The 22,960-nt window shown below is 46.0% G+C and overlaps 2 protein-coding genes across 4 annotated transcripts; one reads left to right on the top strand and one right to left on the bottom strand.

Moving 5' to 3' along the window:
• Positions 1–17: 17 nt before the first annotated feature.
• LOC125765120 (leucine-rich repeat serine/threonine-protein kinase 1) lies at positions 18–15,780 on the top strand. 3 transcript variants are annotated; one of them, XM_049430018.1, is made up of 11 exons: positions 18–525; positions 588–1,027; positions 3,487–3,681; positions 3,763–3,928; positions 6,722–6,881; positions 6,959–7,771; positions 7,855–11,049; positions 11,151–11,274; positions 11,344–12,627; positions 13,020–13,660; positions 13,723–15,780. In XM_049430018.1, exons 2-11 carry the CDS (start codon positions 968–970, stop codon positions 15,515–15,517), a joined length of 8,433 nt encoding a protein of 2,810 aa, XP_049285975.1. In that variant the 5' UTR covers positions 18–525; positions 588–967; the 3' UTR covers positions 15,518–15,780. The 3 variants fall into 3 exon arrangements, with proteins under 3 accessions (XP_049285975.1, XP_049285967.1, XP_049285982.1); XM_049430010.1 differs by lacking the exons at positions 18–525; positions 588–1,027 and having other exon boundaries at positions 2,792–3,681; XM_049430025.1 differs by lacking the exons at positions 18–525; positions 588–1,027; positions 3,487–3,681; positions 3,763–3,928 and adding an exon at positions 3,935–5,703.
• Positions 15,781–15,846: 66 nt separating this feature from the next.
• On the bottom strand, positions 15,847–16,868 carry LOC125765390 (26S proteasome non-ATPase regulatory subunit 10-like). The gene is made up of 2 exons (XM_049430443.1): positions 16,629–16,868; positions 15,847–16,572 (listed from the first exon to the last, which is right to left on the bottom strand). Exons 1-2 carry the CDS (start codon positions 16,731–16,733, stop codon positions 16,000–16,002), a joined length of 678 nt encoding a protein of 225 aa, XP_049286400.1. The 5' UTR covers positions 16,734–16,868; the 3' UTR covers positions 15,847–15,999.
• Between the last annotated feature and the right edge of the window lie 6,092 nt (positions 16,869–22,960).

Raw genomic sequence — 22,960 nt, 5'->3', positions numbered from 1 at the left:
TCGCAACGGTTTTTACGAATCCCGACTCTAGGCGGATGACAGCTGCTGTCAAAGGGTGGCTGACAATGTCAAAGCTGGATTGTTTATTGTTGTGGTTGTTGTCGAAGCGCTACGGACGGTTTGCTTTATTAGCAGTTTTGATTGCAAACAATGCAAATCCTCCTTTAATTGGTGCTAGCGTTTTGTGCATCTGTAGTGTAGTAGTAAGGTGACGAAAAGACGGAATAAACACCCCTTCTTCGATATAAACTTGTACCTTGTTTTTAGCCGAATACCGTTTCGCAACAAAAAGGAAATCAAACCAACGAGAGAGTAGCATATATAGAGTCCGTGTCGAAAGCATAATTTAGCATAGCAAGCTACGGGAACGGGAATTTGGGGGCTCGGTGTAGGAGTGAACTGCTGCGCGTGTATGTGTAGCTGCGGTCATGCAGTCGATGTGCAGTGAATCATTACGTAGCGAACGGACGGGCTACGGGTTCGAATCACAAGCGTAACGAAACCGAATTCAACCAACTGTTTCAGGTGTGTACCTGAATCCTCCCCGTAGCGTACAGTGTAGTACTGCCAACTTCCGTCCCCACCAGCCACCATTCATTCCACCTCGATGTCCACGATGCGTCTGCGCGGTGCCACAGTTCAATAAAGCACAGACCCCTTTCCGACGTACAAAACGGACCGTGTTGCGACAAGGGCAGCGGTGAAAATCGTTCCCCGCACTGGTACGGGCGGAAAATTGGCCATCCCTGGGCTATCGGCGCTGTTTCGGGAAAAAGGCACATCAACCGCACGTGTCCGTCACACGTTCACCACGTACGTGAGAGAGTATTCAACCCGATCCAGCGCTTGACACAGTGAACTAGAAAGCGTCCAAGGGTTAAACTGCAGCGGACCTTCAACGGCACCGATGTAAAGCACCGTCCATCATCTGCCCCCCTCAACGCCGGAAGCATCACGCGAACAGAAAATGGCCGATCATACACCGTCACCGGAAAGTGAAGAGTTTCCCGGCAGGTTGCTGCATCAGGTAAAGTGTCCTCTGCCCAGCACGATCCCACGGGACTATCGATCCGACCGTTTGTGTGTACAATTGTGTGTGTGTGTTTGTGTGCGTTTTTTTTCGGGTTGAATGGTGTTACGCCTGCTTTCACGTGGGCTGCTTTGCGTAACGCGCAAACGAGCCACTTTCTCCGATGAATTAAACAAGCAATTGGCCTACCACCGTTCCTTCCCACCCGCACAGAAATAGTTTTCGTGTACGGGGGGGGGCCTCTACCTTGACCCTGAGCAGTTGGTTCGATTCGATGGTAACATATTTTTAGCAACCCCTTTCCATCCACGCGTTGTTTTCTTGCGCCACCCCCTGTACCAGAAACGCAACAATCAATCGAAGGGAAAGGAAATGCTGCTTGTGGGCAAGCAATCAACCCGTCATCAATCAAACCGGACGTTCCTGCATTGCCCTTGCACGGCTTTTCCCTCCCCCAAAACCATTTTTATTCGCCTCCCAAGGATTTTGTACCGTCGCCCCATCGGGAACCGAAACAGGAAGTGGGCTAATGTAATCTAATCAACGCTTTCATCCGACCCACGGATCGTTCGGTGTGCGCTTCGGGCTGGGGGACAATTAAAGTGAAGCGTTTTTTTCGGTTTGGTGAGCGTTTTGCGGGCTACCAATGGCCACCAGCAGTCGCTTTCTCGCTTCTGTTTTTCGGGGCCACACGTAATTGACCATTCGCATCCCCCACTGCGAGCAAATCCGTGCCGGCAGTTGAGCAGTTGGCTACGGTTATGTCGTGGGATGGTCACAAGAGCGCAATCATCCATCACACGATCGAATTCGCGGCGAGATATGAGACGACGACCGTGGACAGAGCGCAAAACCACAAACATATTGGTACAGAATGAAATTGCACTGCCGGAATATGAAACTGCCGGCTTCCCGTTTAAGAACAGCATTGGCTTCTCTACTGATTGTGCGTGTTCCTTCTTTTCTTTTTAGCTTAAACAGTCATTTGGCTTCCGTGACCGGTTTCCCTTTTTTTACCAAGCGACGATCGCGAGGAAGCGAGTAATGTTGGGAAGTTAATCGAAGAACAGCTGCCTGTATTTGAATTTGACCATTCAAGCATTCAGTTCGCTGCCGGTGCTGCGTTCTGTGCGGTTACCGAAGTAATCCGACACGGGTTAACTTTTTTTTATCGAAGAAGAGGAGGAAATATCGTTTTATCGATTAATTAAAAGCGAATTTTTTTTGCTTGGCACGCCTCATAGTTCGGTTGATCGCATTCATTAACTTTCTACGCCCGGCGGCTTTTGCAACCGAAACATGCAACCATATTGTAACGGCGTATGCAAAGCGAAAGCTTCCGTGTATGGATTTTATTTATGCTGGGCGAGGAACCATATTTTCCTGTTACGGTTTGGAAAAATGTATGTTTCATCACGATGAAAAATTAACCACATTGCACATCTTAATGATTAGCAGCAGTAGAGAAAGCGAAAGCAACACTAGGTAGTGACGATCGTTTCCATTATTATCGTCGTTTTTTATGCAGCCAATCTTCGCTCTGTTGCTTTCTTTTTTCATTCGAAGAAGCGTTTTTTTAATAATAAAAAAAGAAAGGATATTTGGGATTAATGTTTTTTTTTGGAGCGGACCGGTGGTGCATGTGAAAAACGGCCCCGGTCCACAAAGCAGGACCTGGTTCAAATACCATCCGGACCTGCTACGTGGTAAAATAAGTCTTGATACGGCCAGGCCGTTCTAACCGAGCAAAAAAAAAATAATGTTTTTTCCTATTTTAGGATCGTCTTAAACCAAATGGAATCCGTGAAGGAGAGTTCACATGACTGCCCATTCCGAGGATGGGTTTTAGTGCGTTGCCTGTAGACTACTAAAGGCTTTCTAGTAGTGGTACGGGATTAAGCGGAATCGTGGCTAAACCAGCGACCATGTCGTAAATTGATACGAATGTAACGAAACCTAATCGCTTCGTACTTCTATTCGCGGTTCCGCTTGAAGCGTTCCATCCGCCTTTCTGGACGACATTAGGTTGCGCTAGAGTTGAGGCCCGCGTAACGCGTAACGTTTGTAGATCGGCAGGCTTCGTCGGTATCCCATTATCCCAACCCACACACACACACACACACATACATTCACACAAACGCTTAGGGTGTAAAAGTGTACGAGCTAATTGTATTTGACGGTGGGTTAGGTTCTGAGAAGTAAAACTCCCACACTGCCCACACGTGGAACATCCGGAACGGTGGATAGAACCAATCCTGTGCGGTTTGAGGTCATTCGCCTCGAATTCGCAACCATTGTCACCGTGTGTTTGGCACGGTGACACAGTAGAACCGCGACACTGTCCGGTGTAGGTCGTGAAACGTGCTATTCGGTTTCGGATGGGATTGTTTGAGCGTAACATACGCGAACTGCGCGTACTGAACAAGCTACATAATCGCAAACTTCGTATCTTAAAGGCGGCGCTCTGGGACAATGTGGAGCTGCTGGAAGATCTGCTGCAGGAGGAGGTCCATCTGATCGACTGTCTCGACTCGTGGGGAAGGGCACCGATCCATGCGGCGGCCATTACTGCCGAATCCCGATGCCTGCCGATGCTAATCAATGCGGGGGCGAACATCAATGTGACCGCTGGTTGCCGGTGTGATAACAAGGTATGGTAGACAGTTTTGTCTGCGTCGTGTTTGCGGTTTGATAAAGCTTTTTTTTGTATTTGTTCTTTTATTCTTTTGTAGACTGCCCTCCATTTCAGTGCCGAGCATGGTCATGTGAGTAATATCAAGGTGCTGCTAGACGCGGGTGCCTCATTTATTGCGAAGGATCGCAACGGATTGACGGCACTGGATCTGGCGGAACGGAGCGGACATGAGGCTTGCGTACAGCTGCTAAAAGATGCGGCCGGTGAGTAGAGCAAACCGAGGCGACGACACTAGTTGCGCCTTTATCTTTCTTGCAACTCATCCCATCGCTATCTCGTCACTGTTGCAGCTAGTGCACAATGTTTATCATTTAATTCGTAAACAGATGGAACCAGTCAAGGAACAATAACTAATTAATTTAATCTAAGCGATAATGGAATCTGTACGGCTTAGAATCGCTTTGTAGGTCAGTAGTTAACATTACCCGTACAATGGGCGCCTGTAACGTTTTTTTTTTGCTGCTGCTGCTGCTGCTGTTGTTGCGACGCGTGCTAATGCCGAACTCGTTCACCATCGGGACGCATGGTTTCGGGATTATCAGGGCTGCCAGACATTCGCCACACAAACCGGTTTCATCCCTTACGTTACAAAAGCCCAAGCAACCGAACGCGCTTCCGAAAAAGGGACGGCACATTGCTCCCCCCGTCCCTTGGCTGGCTTCTCACTGCTGGCAGCTGGCGGACATGCGCATCGTGTGCGCAGGAAGCAAAGCAAACGTTAGCTTCCGTCGATACTGCTTCGGCGCTTGCGAAACGGGAAACGTGACCCCGTCGGTTGCCTTTTTTCTTTGTTCTATCTCTTTCGCCCTAACACTACTGGAAGGGAAAACGTGAATTGAAGCGTGCTCGACGATGAAATTCATCGAAGAAGGGATATCTCCAGGAATCTAGATCCAGATATGCAACTTCAGCACACATACACGCAAAAGATCCTCAAGTCCTTGTCCTTACGCTCGTGATAATGTCAAATGTCTTTCATTGGCGAACCTTGGAGAAATATTGGAATTGGAATTGGAAATATTGGAGATTTACTTAAAAACCCCAAGAAGAATCCTGGGTTGTATCATTTTCCGCATTATTCACTATATTTCCATGGTGAGTACTTTACACGTTATCTGCGTGTTTGTCTCTCTTTCTCTTTGTTTCTCTCTTTCCTGCACCGGTCGTACTGCATCGGTGTGGGAATGCGCCGTCGTGTCGGCGGTGTGGATAATATTGTTTTGCACACGAGAAACACAAAAAAGAGCAACAAAACCGCGACTCAGCTCGCAAAACCCCCGAAAGCCCTCGGGTGGACCGGATTGCATGTTACGGAACGGTAGTGGCAAACAAAATATAGGGGTGGAACAAAAAAAATAAAACAAGTAGTACTACACACGACACCGCCTTTAGTAGGTTCGCCTGGTAAACGAGATACGATGGTGGTTGGTGTTGCGGTGGTCCTCGTCAGTGGTAGTCTGGCCTCGTTACCGTGTCGTGCAACGGCAGCCACTAGTTGGGCCCGTGTTGGGACGGTGTGATTTTCCCGGCTGCGCCCTTTTTTTAGATTCATTCTCATCGTGCTGAAGTTGATTAGAGTGGGTTTTGTTTTACTGTTGACTGTCCAGTTGAACGTCCCTTCAAGTGTGTCCTAAAAGAAGAAACCAAAAAGTCGTCTGAAGGGGTTTTTTTTCCTGGTGTGATTGTTCGTTTCTCCGGCTATTCGGTACGCTGAGAGGATGTGTTTTCTGTGATAAAACATTGCAAATTAACGCAAAAAACGTTAGCATCAGTGGCACACCAGTGTGGTTTCAGTGGTCTTCCAGCTTTCAAGAGGTTTGACGTATCAGATTACTGCTGTGCCGGGGGTTCACTTCACTACTTCACCTCCACAGCATGTCTTGGAAATTCGGCGAAGTTCCAAAACCCGGTGCCGAACAGGCGTTTGATGCGTGCGATTACTTTGTCGACGAGGTAATCGAACCATGGAAAATACCAGGTAACTAACGAAAACCAAAAATTATATCTTCTCGTCCCAACTTATTGATTGCGTGTACGGCTGGTACGGCTGCGACTGTAAGGACACCAATCGGGGTTCAAAGGTTAGGGGGAGTTATTTTTAGTATTCGCGCCTCATACATCCGCAAAACCACATCCACAATGGGGAAAAAAGGGGAGACATTTATGGCGAAATGTTGCGTGTGCCGCGTGTGAAGCAAATGGACACGAAGGGTATTCTACGCCGACACACTACTCAAGCAGGCGCCATCAAGCAATGAAGACCCCCGTTTTCAGTGAACGAAAGGAGAATATTTTTTTTGCCTCACATAAACACTACCCGCAGTTGCACGTGGCACAAGAGATTCGTTGCACATGCATACTTAATTTTTGCCTTCTTCTGCTTGTCCACCGACTCGTCTAGCCAGCAGTGAATTAAAAATTAAATCGATTTTTATTATAATACTGCACAGCTAGCGTTTCCACTGGGAAATTGGTTTAATGTTGTGGCAAAACGGAACACAAAAGAACATAAACCATGCCCCACCTAGCTTTAGATGTGAATGTGTGCACTCTTTTGATCAAATTTACAACATTTATGTATATGCTTGATTGCTTGATTCCAAAATCTATCACAAATCTATCCTAATAGCGATAGATGCTTCGCGTATTGCCTACTGTTAGGCGCAACCAGTATGATGATCGCGAATTTTATGATCAAATCGATAAATTCATTTGACCGGAAAGCAATATCGTTTGCTTTGTGTTTTTATTCCGGTACAGCGTGAACAATTATGTCTTAAGTTGTTTCTTTCCCATGCCCTTTCGCTAAACCGCAGGTTGTACGCAGTGTGCATGGAAAACTAGAAATAAAAAACCAGTTGCTACGTTGCGGTTTTTTGATCGTGTGATAGCTTCCGTGAGCGCATGGTAGCGAAAATAAAAATGCTTTACTGTCAAAAACAATCGAGTCTGATGATGTTAATTTTTATTATTCCTTTCCCTTTTTCCCGTGTTAGATACTCGTGAACAGATTCGCAGCCAGAAGCATCGAGCACTACGGGAGGCTGTTACGGCGTCGGATGAAGCAGCCGCTCAGCTGCTGCTGGAAAACATTGGCACCGATCGAGAAATCATCGTCAATATGGCTCCCGGTGGTGCAAACACACTGCTGTTCATGTAAGCTGCAACTAAGCAAGAAGTTCCCGGTTTTGAACTCGTTTTACTTATTTCTGTTTGCTGTTTCTATTTTGCAGTGCGGCTCAAAACGGTTCAGAGCGCATTGTGCAGCTACTGTTGGAAGCTGGTGCGGACGGACGGGCACATGCGGTCACGAAGTACTCGCCACTGTACACAGCGGTTCACAATGGTCATACCAAGGTGGCTTCCTTGTTGTTGGAGCGATTTCCCGAACTAGTGCAGCAGGTAACGGTGGAACGTTGGTTACCGTTTCATGCGGCCTGTATCAACGGACATTGTGCCGTGGTGGAGCTGCTGATCAAACACCCGTACGTGGACGAACTGCTGAGTGCGTACCGTAGCCCGAACGGTGAGCTTGAATGGCGGCTTGCGTTCGATCCGAACGCACAGGACGTGGCCGGCCAGACGGCCCTATACGTTGGCTGTCTGCTCGGCAATCCGCAGCTCGTCGAAACGCTACTCAAGTGGCGTGTAAAGTGTGTAAGACATACGTTACCCACAGCATCGAGCACAACTAGCAGTGGAGGAGCGGCGACAGTAACGTCACCGAGATTAGACGTAGAAGGGGACGTCACCAACAGTAGCAGCAATCCACTCAGCCCAACAAGTCGCAAAATTTCGTTCGGCATACAGTCGATCATGTCACGGTTAAGCTTAAGCGGTCGAACTGATCCTTCCGATGACGGTGAGGGACTGGACGGTGAGACACGCTGTCCGCTCGATCTGGACGTTCTATGCGGGGCGGCTCGGGAAACAGCCCTGCTAGCGGCTGTTCGGGGTGGATTTCTTGATGTGGTTACGATACTACTGGAAAATGGTGCCGATCCGAACGTGATTGCACGTGCCGTTGAAGATCAAAATGATCCCAAGTAGGTGCAAACCTTCCTATGTCTTATTCTTTTATTGTGACAAACAAAATCTTGTTTCCTTCCCTTTCTTTTTCTCGCAATAGATCATCAGATGAAATATATGGCTTTTCCAATGTACCGCTTGCGGAAGCGACACGTCAAAAGTCGTTACCGATGGTGGAACTACTGCTCAAACATGGTGCACGTGACGATCAGTCGGTTGCGCTCGGTATCGCGGTACAGAATACGGACGAACCGATCATCTGCCGGTTGCTGTCGATCAAGGCACACCCGGACCCGGACTACAAGATAAACAAACGCGCCTTCACCGGACAGGAACCGTCCGCTGCGGAGTACAGTGCCTCACCGCTCGCCTTTGTCAAGATGGGCGGCAACTTTACGTACAGTTCGCTCTTTCCCAGCACCGCCACGATGATTAACTGGCACAGCAACAACTGCCGGCTGGGATTGATACGGATGGCCTGGTTGAGTGAGGCGGTGCTGCAGTGCAATCGGAAGCTAAGGGCACATCCCAAGTGCAACCAGCTAGCGCTTGCCGCCCTGACGCGGATCGATATATCGCACAACACGCTGACGACGTTGCCGGCTGAAATTTTTACGCTGGGTAGCTTACGCTACCTAAATGCCGCTCAGAACAAGATCGAACGGTTGCCGCTACCGGAGGACGACATCGAGCGGTTGGTGGGAGGGCATCGTACGGAAGGGAAGCGGCGCGGTTCGGCAAAACCGGTCGAGTATCAGTGTCCGGTGCTGGAGGAGTTGTATCTGCAGGACAACCGGCTCGAATGTGTACCGGCGGTACTGTTTCGTATGACCAATCTTACCATACTGGATGTGTCGAACAATAAGCTGCAGGAGTTACCGTTCGAGATGTGGAAAGCGCCCAAGCTGAAGGAGTTGAATGTGGCGTTTAACTTCCTGAAGGATTTGCCCTCGCTACCGATCACCGATTGTGGTACGGGGCCGGGTATGGATGGTGGACGTGTGGAGCTTCCTTCGCCGGTTACGATCGGTGTGGAAAGTGGTGGATGTGGTGGTAGTGCTGCATCGGCCGCCCTCTTCCATCTGTATACCGGCACGAGCGCATCGTTTGATGATGGTACGGAGGCGCTGGCACGCAACCGGCATGTCACGAATCTGGAACTGGTCCGACACCACATCTGGGCCCGTTCGCTGGAGGTTACCGAGCAGGAGCTTCGTTTGGCTGACTCGCGCAACGATAGTGCACTGTCGCAGCTGAGCAGCCTCAATCTGGCGAACAATCTGTTCACGAGCATCCCGCTAGCGTTGCCCTGTCTGGCGGTGAATCTGACACGGCTCAACATGTCCTACAATAGCTTACGTTCGATGGGGCACGTTACGAGCTATCCGGCATCGCTGAAGCAGCTTGATTTGGGCCACAATGAGATCAGCTGTTGGCCCAGCTTACCACGAATAGCGGCGTCCGATCCGCATCTGATGTGCTACAATCCTCAGGAGGGCAAAAAACATCATACCGATAGTAGTGGAGCACCTAGTGGTACGGGTAGTGGGGGAGGTGGTGGAGGAGGAGGAGGAGGTGGAGGAAGTACGGGCAAATCTGGTAGCAGGGGTGGAATCGTGTCGTCCAGTGGGACGGGAAGCAATGGTGGACCTGGTGGGGATATAACACCTTCATCCAGTACTTCTGCATCGACTACGTCGTACGGTGGTACGGAAATGACGACCGTCGTAAAGTCATCCACTAGCTCCAATAGCATCACCTCACTACGGACGGCCGTCCTGAAGAGTGTCTGCTGTCACCGGCGACATTTACGGCTGGAGTCACTCCGTACACTAGTGCTTGCGGATAATACACTCACACGCATCCAACTCTCCACCGACGATGTAACCACCTTGGGTGAATCGGACGACGCCGAATGGAGTCTGATCGGGATGGCAAAATCTCGGCTTATCTTTCCAAATCTTTCAATGCTTGACATTAGCAACAACTGTCTGAAGGAGATACCGCCCTCAATCCACGAGTTGACCAATCTGAGCGTGCTAAACCTGAGCGGTAACATGGACATTACCGAGCTACCGCCTCACATGGGTTTGCTGTCACGGCTCTGGAACCTAAATACGCGCGGTTGCTCCCTACAAGACCCGCTGCGTTCGATGATCGAGAGCAAAAAGTACAAAACGATGGATATCGTCGGTTACCTAAAGTCGGTGTACGAGGATGCCCGGCCATACGCACGCATGAAGCTGATGGTGGTCGGTGTACAGGGTATCGGCAAGACGAGCCTGCTCGAACAGCTACGAAGCGAGGGTTCCTCGCGTGGCAAGAAACCGGTCGATCACTGGGCAAAACGGATGGGTCACCGTAACATTAACCAGAAAACGTCCCGCGGCATCAACATGTCAACCGTCGGTGTCGACATTGGCGATTGGGTGTGCGAGAAAAAGGTACGCGGCCAATCGCACCACGGTCCGGTTGTGTTCCGCACGTGGGACTTTGGTGGTCAGCGCGAGTACTACGCCACGCACCAGTACTTTCTGTCGAAGCGCAGCCTCTACCTGGTGCTGTGGCGCATCATCGATGGTCGGCGCGGTTTGGCCGAGGTATTGCAGTGGCTCGGCAACATACAGGCACGCGCACCGAACTCGCCGGTCATCATCGTCGGCACACACTACGATGCGGTCGGTGAAACGCTACCGGCGAAAAAGGCGGAAGAACTGCAGCAGATCATACGCGACCGTTTTATCGCGGTGTCGGATGCGGAAAAGATTGGACTGCCGCGGGTGCTCGATTCGATCGAGGTAAGCTGCCGTACCGGGCACAACATTAAGCTGCTGGCTGGGCTTATCTACGACACTGCCTTCTCGCTTCGGCCGCCCGGTTGTAAGGAACCGCTGCTGTATCAGCGCGTCCCAGCGAGCTATCTGGCGCTGGAGGATGTCGTGGCAAACATTGCGGCTAGCTTGCGTCAGCACGGTGCCGATCCGGTACTGGATGCCGATCGGTACCGGCAGACGGTAACGCACGAGATGCAGCTGCGCGGTCTGAAGGGGTTTCGCGACTGGTCGGAACTCAACCAGGCGACCATGTTCCTGCACGACAACGGTGTGCTGTTGCATTACGATGATGCGACACTGCGCGATCTGTACTTTCTCGATCCACAGTGGCTTTGCGACATGCTGGCACATGTTGTGACGGTGCGTGAAATTAACCCATTCGCCCGTACCGGTGTGATGAAGATGGACGATCTGCAGCACGTGTTCAAAAGTTCCTGTCTCGGTAGCAACAATAATCGAGGGTAAGAGATCTGATTAGCTCCTAATACATACCGTAACGTACCAGAGTAACGCAACGTAACGTTTAATTTTTTCTCTTGCCTTCCTATCTCCCTTTTTGCAGCTACATAGTGAGCCTGTTGAATAAATTTGAAGTAGCCCTTTCTTGGGATGCCCGAACACTACTGATCCCGTCCCTGCTGCCAACCGAAGAGGATAGCAGTTCGGATCGTATGGTTACAGTAAAGGTAGGTTGAATGCTTTTACCTACTTATCTCTCTTCTTTCGAACGCTTACTCACTTGTACTCACTTGTAGATTGCAACACGTTCCAAAGGTTGGGTAAATCGGGCACGTCGTAATCCACTAGGAAACACTGGCTTTTCGTTACCTTCCTACGATCACCCACTTCAGACGGTTGGTGGTTCCGCTAGTCTAGATCACTCACCGGTACCGACACCAACACCAACAGACACCAGTACGGGTACGGTTTGCGACGTACAGATGGTACCACATCCCGATCGTTCGATCGCCCGACTACTGCTGATGTCATACTTTCCGTCCGGATTTTGGTCGCGGCTCATCACGCGCGTACTTGCCGACGATCAGGTGGTAGAAGCTGTACGTGGCCTTTACCCACTACCGAAGGAGCTGCTGGACCATAGTAGCGGGTTGGAAGATGCACCCGCCCTGTCGGCGCACTGGGCCGTATGGCAGACGGGTCTTTCCCTACATTTCGGCACGTCGACGGTCGTGTTTAAGATGCGTGAAATTTCAATCACCTGCCCAACGTCCCCGTATCGCAATCCGATGAACCGGTTCAAGCTGAAACAGGACGGCATCTGGTGTGATATCGATCTGACCGCTAGCTCCATACTGGAGATACATTTCCCGTGCAATGCACTACGCGTACAAGTGCCGGCCGGAAGTGGACATTCAGCCGAGACCAGTCGAAACCCAGTAGCGTATGAGATCGAACCAAACATTCAATGTCTAACGCAGCTGCTCGCCCTCACAGTAGACCACATTGATTTACTACTCGAGGATTGGTACCCGACGCTCGGCACTCGTTTCGTCCACACGTCCGAAGGTCGGTTTCTAGTAACGCGCCTAGTACCGTGTCCACGGTGTTTGCGCGATTGTGAGGACCGTCATGCACCGAATCTTCCGTCGCAGGTTAAACCCTGCTCGGCGTTAAATCAGCGCGCTTCGTTCGCAGCGAACGGTGTCCATCGTCACCGCTTAAGCATCGGTGAACGGCGCACGGACGGTGGTGGTGGTGGTTCGGGTGGTGGCGTTGAAACGAGCGGCGGTTTAAATGAGTTGCCCGGCATACTGCACGACACGATGGCCGCTGCTGCTGCTGGCCGGAAGTCGCAGGATTCGCTCGGCTGGTCCGACTGTGATTCGGGCGTCGGTCAGGAAACGGCTGACAGCTCAAGCGAAACGTCTATCGAGGGTTATACGCTCGCCATGGCAGGTGACGGTTCGCCGAGCTATTCCTGGATGGTGGAGGAATGCATCCTGGCAGCGTACGATCGAAAATCGGTCTCGTGTCCGATACACGGCGAGATTGAACTAGGTCGCATCACTCCAGATGTGGTAAGTACTTCAATCTAGTCTTAGGCTTAGATTAGTCTCATGAGCTTTTTTAAAAGTCTTGACTTTTGAAAGTCAAGTAGACGCAAAGTATGCTGACAGAGTACTTGGAGGAAAGAATGGTTTAGACGAAGACTGCATCAAGAGCTCTGCACCTGATTTCCGCAGAGTCATCTCAAATACCTAAGAACTCTTTCCGTTTTTAATCCAGTCTGGGAAGGTCACTGAGACATTCATCCCTTGAGTGACTTAGAACTAATCTCAGATTCACTATATTCTCATATTAAATTATTTTCCAGGGAGTAATTCTCCTAGAATTCCATCTTAATCATACCTCATCTTTCTTACCCTTGTTCTTTTTGAAAAAAACCAATTTTGATCTTTTTTTCTTGCAGAACTTTATGGACCTTCCCGATCACTACTTAATCCGTTCTTGTGATATTAACCGAGGACCATTGCTTGGTCGCGGTGCGTTTGGTTTCGTGTTTAAAGCAACGTGTAAATCGACCCGTCACACCACCTCGTCCATCACTACCTCGGGTGCATTGGCAGGGCGCCTATCGTCCCTGTTAGGCAACGGTACCAACGCCACCACCAGCGGACTAACAATTAACGTAGCGATGAAGATGCTTCAACCGGTGGCACCGGGACCACGGGCACGCCAGAGTGCCATTATTGCGTACAAGGCTGCACTCGGCAAATGGGAACGGGATCCGTTGCAGCACGCCTGCAAAGCGTACTGTACCGCCCGGCAAGAGTTGGCCGTGCTGCTAACGTTGCGCCATCCGCACATTGTGCCACTGATCGGTGTCTGTACGCAACCGTTAGCGCTCGTGCTCGATCTCGCACCGAAGGGTGCGCTCGATGCGGTACTGCGTCATTTCCGGCGCAGCGGTGCCCGCATCGGACCGTACTGCTTCCAGGCGCTCGTACTGCAAGCTGCGAAAGCGATGGAATATCTTCACCGTAGGCGGGTCATTTACCGTGACCTGAAGGCGGAGAACATACTCGTTTGGGAATTTCCGGAACCGCATGCGTGAGTTGGAAAGTTGGATCAACCATCATCGCATCGTTTACATTTTTTTCTTCTTCTTTTAGACATGATCATCCATCGAACGCTGTACACATCAAGGTGGCTGATTATGGCATTAGCCGCATCACGCTACCGTCCGGTTCGAAGGGTTTCGGCGGCACGGAAGGGTTTATGGCGCCAGAAATTATGCGTCACAACGGTGAGGAGGAGTACACGGAAAAGGTGGATTGCTTTTCGTTTGGCATGTTCCTATATGAGCTGATCTCGCTGCGCCAACCGTTCGAGGGTCACGAAGCGGTGAAGGAATGCATCCTGGAGGGTGGCCGTCCGGTGCTGACCCATCGGGAAACGCACTTCCCTTCGTACTGTCTCGATCTGATGGTGCTGTGCTGGGATCAGCAGCCGAAGTTGCGACCATCCGCCAGCCAGATTGTATCGATTGCGACGGCACCGGAATTTACGCATCTGCTGGATGTGATTTCACTGTCACATGGTGGGAGCGTAATGGATGGTATCGCTTGTATGATCTCTAGTGCGGATGGTGAGGAGACGGGGATGGTGTCGGGGTATGAGCTGTGGTTACCGTGTTCGAACTCACGCATCGATATATTGGGCGGTTCGGCCAAGGGTTGGCAGCAGTACCATCGAATCTTGTGCCCACAGGTGAAGGGTGGTGGAGGCGGTGGTGGAACGAGCGGGCAGAGTGGACAGAGTACCGGGACGGGTAGCGGAACACCCGGTTGCGCCGGCACCTCCACCACGATGAGCGCCGGTTCCGGATCGTCCGGTTCACAACCGACCACACCTCATCTGCTAAAAACGATCAAGCTGACGACGGCGTGCGCCGTCGAGTCGGCCGTCTGGATCGGTGATGCCGAAGGCAACATATACGCATTTAATGCGGCCGACTGTGTCCATCTGTTTTCGTACGCACTCGAACCGTCCGCCCCGTCACCGGTGGTGGCGCTCGTCTACCTGAAGAAGTTCCACCGTGTAGCGGCCGGGCTGGAGAACGGTCGGCTGTTTCTGCTCGACTCGACGCTCATCCCAAGTACGTACGTGTCGGCGGAGGGTAGCTTCGTGCTGTCCGAGCTTGGTTCCGGTGAACGGCTCTGCTCCGTGACGGCGCTCTGGCTGTCGGAGGATGAGTGTGAGCTGTGGTGTGGTGAACGGGACGACGCGATCAGTGTGTTTTCGCTGCGTAACTCGCACGTGTCCGGTCAGCATCATTTAACGCACTTCCCAGCACCGTTGCCAGTGCGTGGGCTGAGCGTTGCGTTGCTGTACGCATCCGGCGATGACTTCGTGTACTCGTATCTTTCACCAAGCTACATCCTTTACCAGTGGCGGTCCTCGACGAAGCGGGTAGAGAACAAGCTCGACTGCTCCAAGCTGGTACCGTGCTCGGAAAGCCTGAAAAGCATTGCGATCGACGAGCGGCTCAGTCCGGGCAAGTGCCAGATCAGTGCGCTGGCAGTGCTCGGCAACGAGCTGTACGTCGGCACAACCTGGGGCTGCATTATCGTCGTGGAACGGGGCAACCTACGGCCCACGACCGTCTTTCGACCGTACGAAGAGGACGTACGGTGCATTATTCCGGTCGTACCCGTCGCAACCGGGCACGACGCATCCGGCAGCTACACCACGCCGCTAATCGTGACGATCGGCCGCGGCTATCGGTCACTGATCGAGCGCTACACGGACGTGACGGTTTCGGCGGCCGGGACGGCAAGCGCTGGACGCCAAATAGCCACCACACCGACCACCCAGGACAAACGGCTCAAGGAGGCATTGTTGCGCGACCGGTCCAACCACATGCATGCGCTGATCTGGTCCGCGGAACATTGGGCTCCGATCTAGGCGGTGACACGAATGGAGATTTTATCTTGTCTGTGATTTGATTTACCTTGATTTTAATAGCTTGCGGGACGTCGCGTTGAAATGAAGTGAAAACAAAATGGCGAAAATGGCTCTTAATTTATTTGGCAAACCATGTTTACCTTTATTGTAATATATCAATCACCCTGTACGCTGTGTAGAAGGGGGGGATTTGTGTTTGTCGCAATGTAGCATTAAGCGAAGCCAGATGCAATAAAAACGGAACGAGCGTAATCGGAACGAGACAGAGCATTATAATTGGATATTAGCAAATAATTAGAATAATAAATTTAAAACACTTTTAAAAGCCGAACGCGGGAAAGTGAAGTGTTTTAAGGGTGAAAATAAAATATATTTTAACGCGTTTTGACACGTGTCCCAAATCGCTGTCCGGAATAAATGCGTGTTAAAAGTGTAAGTGTAAAGATGACTCCTCAGTACGCGTTTTTTGCGCTTTAGCGAAATCAACTCGGCTGTCCGGCATTAGCGAGTGCCGTTTGCGTTGCACGCGTTGCCAGATCCAGTGGTGTTTTGTCGTCCCGATTCTCTACGAAGGTGGAGGCACCGCCCTTAAGCAGTCGCAGGGCACAACAACGTTGGTCTTCCTCGCAGGCCAAATGCAGCGGTGTGTTGCCGACGCTGTTCTGTACGTTCGGGTTTGCACCGTTCTCTAGTAGCAGTGTTACGAGTTCTTCGCTACCGCGGGTAGCAGCACGGTGCAGAGGTGTTTCATTTAGACCGTCCAGTACGTTAACGTTCGCACCGAACTCTACCAGATGCTTGGCGATCGGTAAGAACCCTTTCGAGCAGGAGTATTGCAGGGCTGAATGGCCGAGCTTGTTGCGATGGTTGAGGTTAGCGCCGCGTAATGTTAACAGCGTCACCACCGCCAGATGGCCACCGAGGGTGGCCAGTATAAGTGGCGTGTACTTGGAATCATCTTCCGCATCCAGCTGAGTTGGATGCCGGTCCAGTGCACACTGTACAAGCGCCTCCCGTCCACCGAGTGCTGCCCAGTGGATTAACAACCGATCACTCTGCAAACAATGTAATTTGGTTAGGAACCGAATACAAAACGGATCTGAAGCCTTACCTCGTCCTTATCGGTGAAAACATTTGGCGTTTGTTTCAGCGTCAAATCTATCTCATCTTCCGTTTTGCGAACCAGCTCGTAGAAGTACGTACTTTGGCTACTCATCGTGGATTGTTTTGGTTTCGAACCGCTCGCCGTGACTGTGGACAAATTGTGGCTTGTCAATATTTACCAGCGACGTTCACCTGTCACCCACGTGCGAGAAAAATAGCGCGCATCATGGCATTCGTACGCCGTGCAATTTGTTCCTATATATGTATGAAATCTACATAAAGAAGTCGAATGTAGGTTTTCCAATTACAATTCTCTATTAAAATTAACCAATCTAATTCACCCGTCATGATTTTCGACAATAATCGGTCTGTTTGAAACGAAATAGTTCTTGCTGTCAGTTTCAAAAGACAGCATTGGGAAATTGTGACTTTTCCCTATAAGAAAATTGTTGTGGCCAACTGGAATGTGGAATTAAGGTATGTTTGCAAGAGAGCGAATACCGAGCAGCGAGATCGCAAGTAGAGATGAGAATAGCAACTCTTTTTAGTGAGTCAACTCAGAGTCAATGAGTCCTTATTAGGAGCCAGCTCGTTCAACGACTTATTTGAAGTTGTTGAAGTGAGTCGAACGAAAATGTGCAATTTTTTTTATAATTTTTCATTCTTTTTTCTATTTTAAGCATTATTTGAGTGAAAAGAAACCTTTTTCAACCAATTGGCATTAAAATAAAACAATTTAATTTTTTTTTGCAAAATTTCCCAAAAAAATGGCAAGGGGTACCCCTTATGAAATTTTCGAGTTGAAATTTTTTTGAAATTTTTTTTCCGATTTTTTATTCTTTTTTTAGTTTAAAGCATTATTTAAGTGAAAAGAAACCTATTGCAACAAATTCGCATTAAAAAATATCACATTTAAAAATTTTGCTGAACTGCAGAAAAATGAGGAAAATTTTACATTTTCTCAAACAGGGTAAGGAACTTGGTTCTTCGAATAACTTCTGGCACAGACATCTGAGGGCATGGCGGCCTAAGAAGAAAATGTAGCCATTAATGCCATCTATCGACCACAAGTTAAAGATTGGCGATCCGTTGTATACCGACCGAGTTATAGGCAAAACTTGGTGCAAAAATGAGTCTTGTGAAATTTTTAAATTGTTATAATTTTTCAATTTTTTTCGAATTTTCTATTCATTTTTCAATTTAAAACATTATTTGAGTGTATAGAAACACATTGCAACCCATTGGCATTAAAATAAAACAAATTTATTTTTTTTGCAAAATTTCTCAAAAAAATGGCAAGGGGTACCCCTTATGAAATTTTCGAGTTGAAATTTTTTTGAATTTTTTTTTCCGATTTTTTATTCTTTTTTTAGTTTAAAGCATTATTTGAGTGAAAAGAAACCTATTGCAACAAATTCGCATTAAAAAATATCACATTTAAAAATTTTGCTGAACTGCAGAAAAATGAGGAAAATTTTACATTTTCTCAAACAGGGTAAGGAACTTGGTTCTTCGAATAACTTCTGGCACAGACATCTGAGGGCATGACGGCCCAAGAAGAAAATGTAGCCATTGTTCTCATCTATCGACCACAAGTTAAAGATTGGCGATCCGTTGGATACCGACCGAGTTATAGGCAAAATTTGGTGCAAAAATGAAGAAAGTTTTACATTTTATCAAACAGGGTAAGGAACTTTATTCCTCCAATAACTTCTGACACAGACATCTGAGGGCATGGCGGCCTAAGAAGAAAATGTAGCCATTAATGCCATCTATCGACCACAAGTTAAAGATTGGCGATCCGTTGTATACCGACCGAGTTATAGGCAAAACTTGGTGCAAAAATGAGTCTTGTGAAATTTTTAAATTGTTATAATTTTTCAATTTTTTTTCGAATTTTCTATTCATTTTTCAATTTAAAACATTATTTGAGTGTATAGAAACTCATTGCAACCCATTGGCATTAAAATAAAACAAATTTATTTTTTTTGCAAAATTTCTCAAAAAAATGGCAAGGGGTACCCCTTATGAAATTTTCGAGTTGAAATTTTTTTGAAATTTTTTTTCCGATTTTTTATTCTTTTTTTAGTTTAAAGCATTATTTGAGTGAAAAGAAACCTATTGCAACAAATTCGCATTAAAAAAAATCACATTTAAAAATTTTGCTGAACTGCAGAAAAATGAGGAAAATTTTACATTTTCTCAAACAGGGTAAGGAACTTGGTTCCTCGAATAACTTCTGGCACAGACATCTGAGGGCATGGCGGCCCAAGAAGAAAATGTAGCCATTGCTGCCGTCTATCGACCACAAGTTAAAGATTGGCGATCCGTTGGATACCGACCGAGTTATAGGCAAAATTTGGTGCAAAAATGAAGAAAGTTTTACATTTTATCAAACAGGGTAAGGAACTTTATTCCTCCAATAACTTCTGACACAGACATCTGAGGGCATGGCGGCCTAAGAAGAAAATGTAGCCATTAATGCCATCTATCGACCACAAGTTAAAGATTGGCGATCCGTTGTATACCGACCGAGTTATAGGCAAAACTTGGTGCAAAAATGAGTCTTGTGAAATTTTTAAATTGTTATAATTTTTCAATTTTTTTCGAATTTTCTATTCATTTTTCAATTTAAAACATTATTTGAGTGTATAGAAACACATTGCAACCCATTGGCATTAAAATAAAACAAACTTATTTTTTTTGCAAAATTTCTCAAAAAAATGGCAAGGGGTACCCCTTATGAAATTTTCGAGTTGAAATTTTTTTGAAATTTTTTTTCCGATTTTTTATTCTTTTTTTAGTTTAAAGCATTATTTGAGTGAAAAGAAACCTATTGCAACAAATTCCCAATAAAATATATCACATTTAAAAATTTTGCTGAACTGCAGAACAATGAGGAAAATTTTACATTTTCTCAAACAGGGTAAGGAACTTGGTTCTTCGAATAACTTCTGGCACAGACATCTGAGGGCATGGCGGCCCAAGAAGAAAATGTAGCCATTGTTCTCATCTATCGACCACAAGTTAAAGATTGGCGATCCGTTGGATACCGACCGAGTTATAGGCAAAATTTGGTGCAAAAATGAAGAAAGTTTTACATTTTATCAAACAGGGTAAGGAACTTTATTCCTCCAATAACTTCTGACACAGACATCTGAGGGCATGGCGGCCTAAGAAGAAAATGTAGCCATTAATGCCATCTATCGACCACAAGTTAAAGATTGGCGATCCGTTGTATACCGACCGAGTTATAGGCAAAACTTGGTGCAAAAATTAGTCTTGTGAAATTTTTAAATTGTTATAATTTTTCAATTTTTTTCGAATTTTCTATTCATTTTTCAATTTAAAACATTATTTGAGTGTATAGAAACACATTGCAACCCATTGGCATTAAAATAAAACAAATTTATTTTTTTTGCAAAATTTCTCAAAAAAATGGCAAGGGGTACCCCTTATGAAATTTTCGAGTTGAAATTTTTTTGAAATTTTTTTTCCGATTTTTTATTCTTTTTTTAGTTTAAAGCATTATTTGAGTGAAAAGAAACCTATTGCAACAAATTCGCATTAAAAAAAATCACATTTAAGAATTTTGCTGAACTGCAGAAAAATGAGGAAAATTTTACATTTTCTCAAACAGGGTAAGGAACTTGGTTCTTCGAATAACTTCTGGCACAGACATCTGAGGGCATGGCGGCCCAAGAAGAAAATGTAGCCATTGTTCTCATCTATCGACCACAAGTTAAAGATTGGCGATCCGTTGGATACCGACCGAGTTATAGGCAAAACTTGGTGCAAAAATGAGTCTTGTGAAATTTTTAAATTGTTATAATTTTTCAATTTTTTTCGAATTTTCTATTCATTTTTCAATTTAAAACATTATTTGAGTGTATAGAAACACATTGCAACCCATTGGCATTAAAATAAAACAAATTTATTTTTTTTGCAAAATTTCTCAAAAAAATGGCAAGGGGTACCCCTTATGAAATTTTCGAGTTGAAATTTTTTTGAAATTTTTTTTCCGATTTTTTATTCTTTTTTTAGTTTAAAGCATTATTTGAGTGAAAAGAAACCTATTGCAACAAATTCGCATTAAAAAATATCACATTTAAAAATTTTGCTGAACTGCAGAAAAATGAGGAAAATTTTACATTTTCTCAAACAGGGTAAGGAACTTGGTTCTTCGAATAACTTCTGGCACAGACATCTGAGGGCATGGCGGCCCAAGAAGAAAATGTAGCCATTGTTCTCATCTATCGACCACAAGTTAAAGATTGGCGATCCGTTGGATACCGACCGAGTTATAGGCAAAATTTGGTGCAAAAATGAAGAAAGTTTTACATTTTATCAAACAGGGTAAGGAACTTTATTCCTCCAATAACTTCTGACACAGACATCTGAGGGCATGGCGGCCTAAGAAGAAAATGTAGCCATTAATGCCATCTATCGACCACAAGTTAAAGATTGGCGATCCGTTGTATACCGACCGAGTTATAGGCAAAACTTGGAGCAAAAATGAGTCTTGTGAAATTTTTAAATTGTTATAATTTTTCAATTTTTTTCGAATTTTCTATTAATTTTTCAATTTAAAACATTATTTGAGTGTATAGAAACACATTGCAACCCATTGGCATTAAAATAAAACAAATTTATTTTTTTTGCAAAATTTCTCAAAAAAATGGCAAGGGGTACCCCTTATGAAATTTTCGAGTTGAAATTTTTTTGAAATTTTTTTTCCGATTTTTTATTCTTTTTTTAGTTTAAAGCATTATTTGAGTGAAAAGAAACCTATTGCAACAAATTCGCATTAAAAAATATCACATTTAAAAATTTTGCTGAACTGCAGAAAAATGAGGAAAATTTTACATTTTCTCAAACAGGGTAAGGAACTTGGTTCTTCGAATAACTTCTGGCACAGACATCTGAGGGCATGGCGGCCCAAGAAGAAAATGTAGCCATTGTTCTCATCTATCGACCACAAGTTAAAGATTGGCGATCCGTTGGATACCGACCGAGTTATAGGCAAAATTTGGTGCAAAAATGAAGAAAGTTTTACATTTTATCAAACAGAGTAAGGAACTTTATTCCTCCAATAACTTCTGACACAGACATCTGAGGGCATGGCGGCCTAAGAAGAAAATGTAGCCATTAATGCCATCTATCGACCACAAGTTAAAGATTGGCGATCCGTTGTATACCGACCGAGTTATAGGCAAAACTTGGAGCAAAAATGAGTCTTGTGAAATTTTTAAATTGTTATAATTTTTCAATTTTTTTCGAATTTTCTATTCATTTTTCAATTTAAAACATTATTTGAGTGTATAGAAACACATTGCAACCCATTGGCATTAAAATAAAACAAATTTATTTTTTTTGCAAAATTTCTCAAAAAAATGGCAAGGGGTACCCCTTATGAAATTTTCGAGTTGAAATTTTTTTGAAATTTTTTTTCCGATTTTTTATTCTTTTTTTAGTTTAAAGCATTATTTGAGTGAAAAGAAACCTATTGCAACAAATTCGCATTAAAAAATATCACATTTAAAAATTTTGCTGAACTGCAGAAAAATGAGGAAAATTTTACATTTTCTCAAACAGGGTAAGGAACTTGGTTCTTCGAATAACTTCTGGCACAGACATCTGAGGGCATGGCGGCCCAAGAAGAAAATGTAGCCATTGTTCTCATCTATCGACCACAAGTTAAAGATTGGCGATCCGTTGGATACCGACCGAGTTATAGGCAAAATTTGGTGCAAAAATGAAGAAAGTTTTACATTTTATCAAACAGGGTAAGGAACTTTATTCCTCCAATAACTTCTGACACAGACATCTGAGGGCATGGCGGCCTAAGAAGAAAATGTAGCCATTAATGCCATCTATCGACTACAAGTTAAAGATTGGCGATCCGTTGTATACCGACCGAGTTATAGGCAAAACTTGGTGCAAAAATGAGTCTTGTGAAATTTTTAAATTGTTATAATTTTTCAATTTTTTTCGAATTTTCTATTCATTTTTCAATTTAAAACATTATTTGAGTGTATAGAAACACATTGCAACCCATTGGCATTAAAATAAAACAATTTTATTTTTTTGCAAAATTTCTCAAAAAAATGGCAAGGGGTACCCCTTATGAAATTTTCGAGTTGAAATTTTTTTGAAATTTTTTTTCCGATTTTTTATTCTTTTTTTAGTTTAAAGCATTATTTGAGTGAAAAGAAACCTATTGCAACAAATTCGCATTAAAAAAAATCACATTTAAAAATTTTGCTGAACTGCAGAAAAATGAGGAAAATTTTACATTTTCTCAAACAGGGTAAGGAACTTGGTTCTTCGAATAACTTC

This window comes from Anopheles funestus, chromosome X (assembly GCF_943734845.2).
Source record: "Anopheles funestus chromosome X, idAnoFuneDA-416_04, whole genome shotgun sequence".
In the NCBI taxonomy this organism is placed as follows: domain Eukaryota; kingdom Metazoa; phylum Arthropoda; class Insecta; order Diptera; family Culicidae; genus Anopheles; species Anopheles funestus.
The sequence above is the reverse complement of the archived record's forward strand: the minus strand, read 5'-3'. Positions and strand labels throughout refer to the sequence as shown.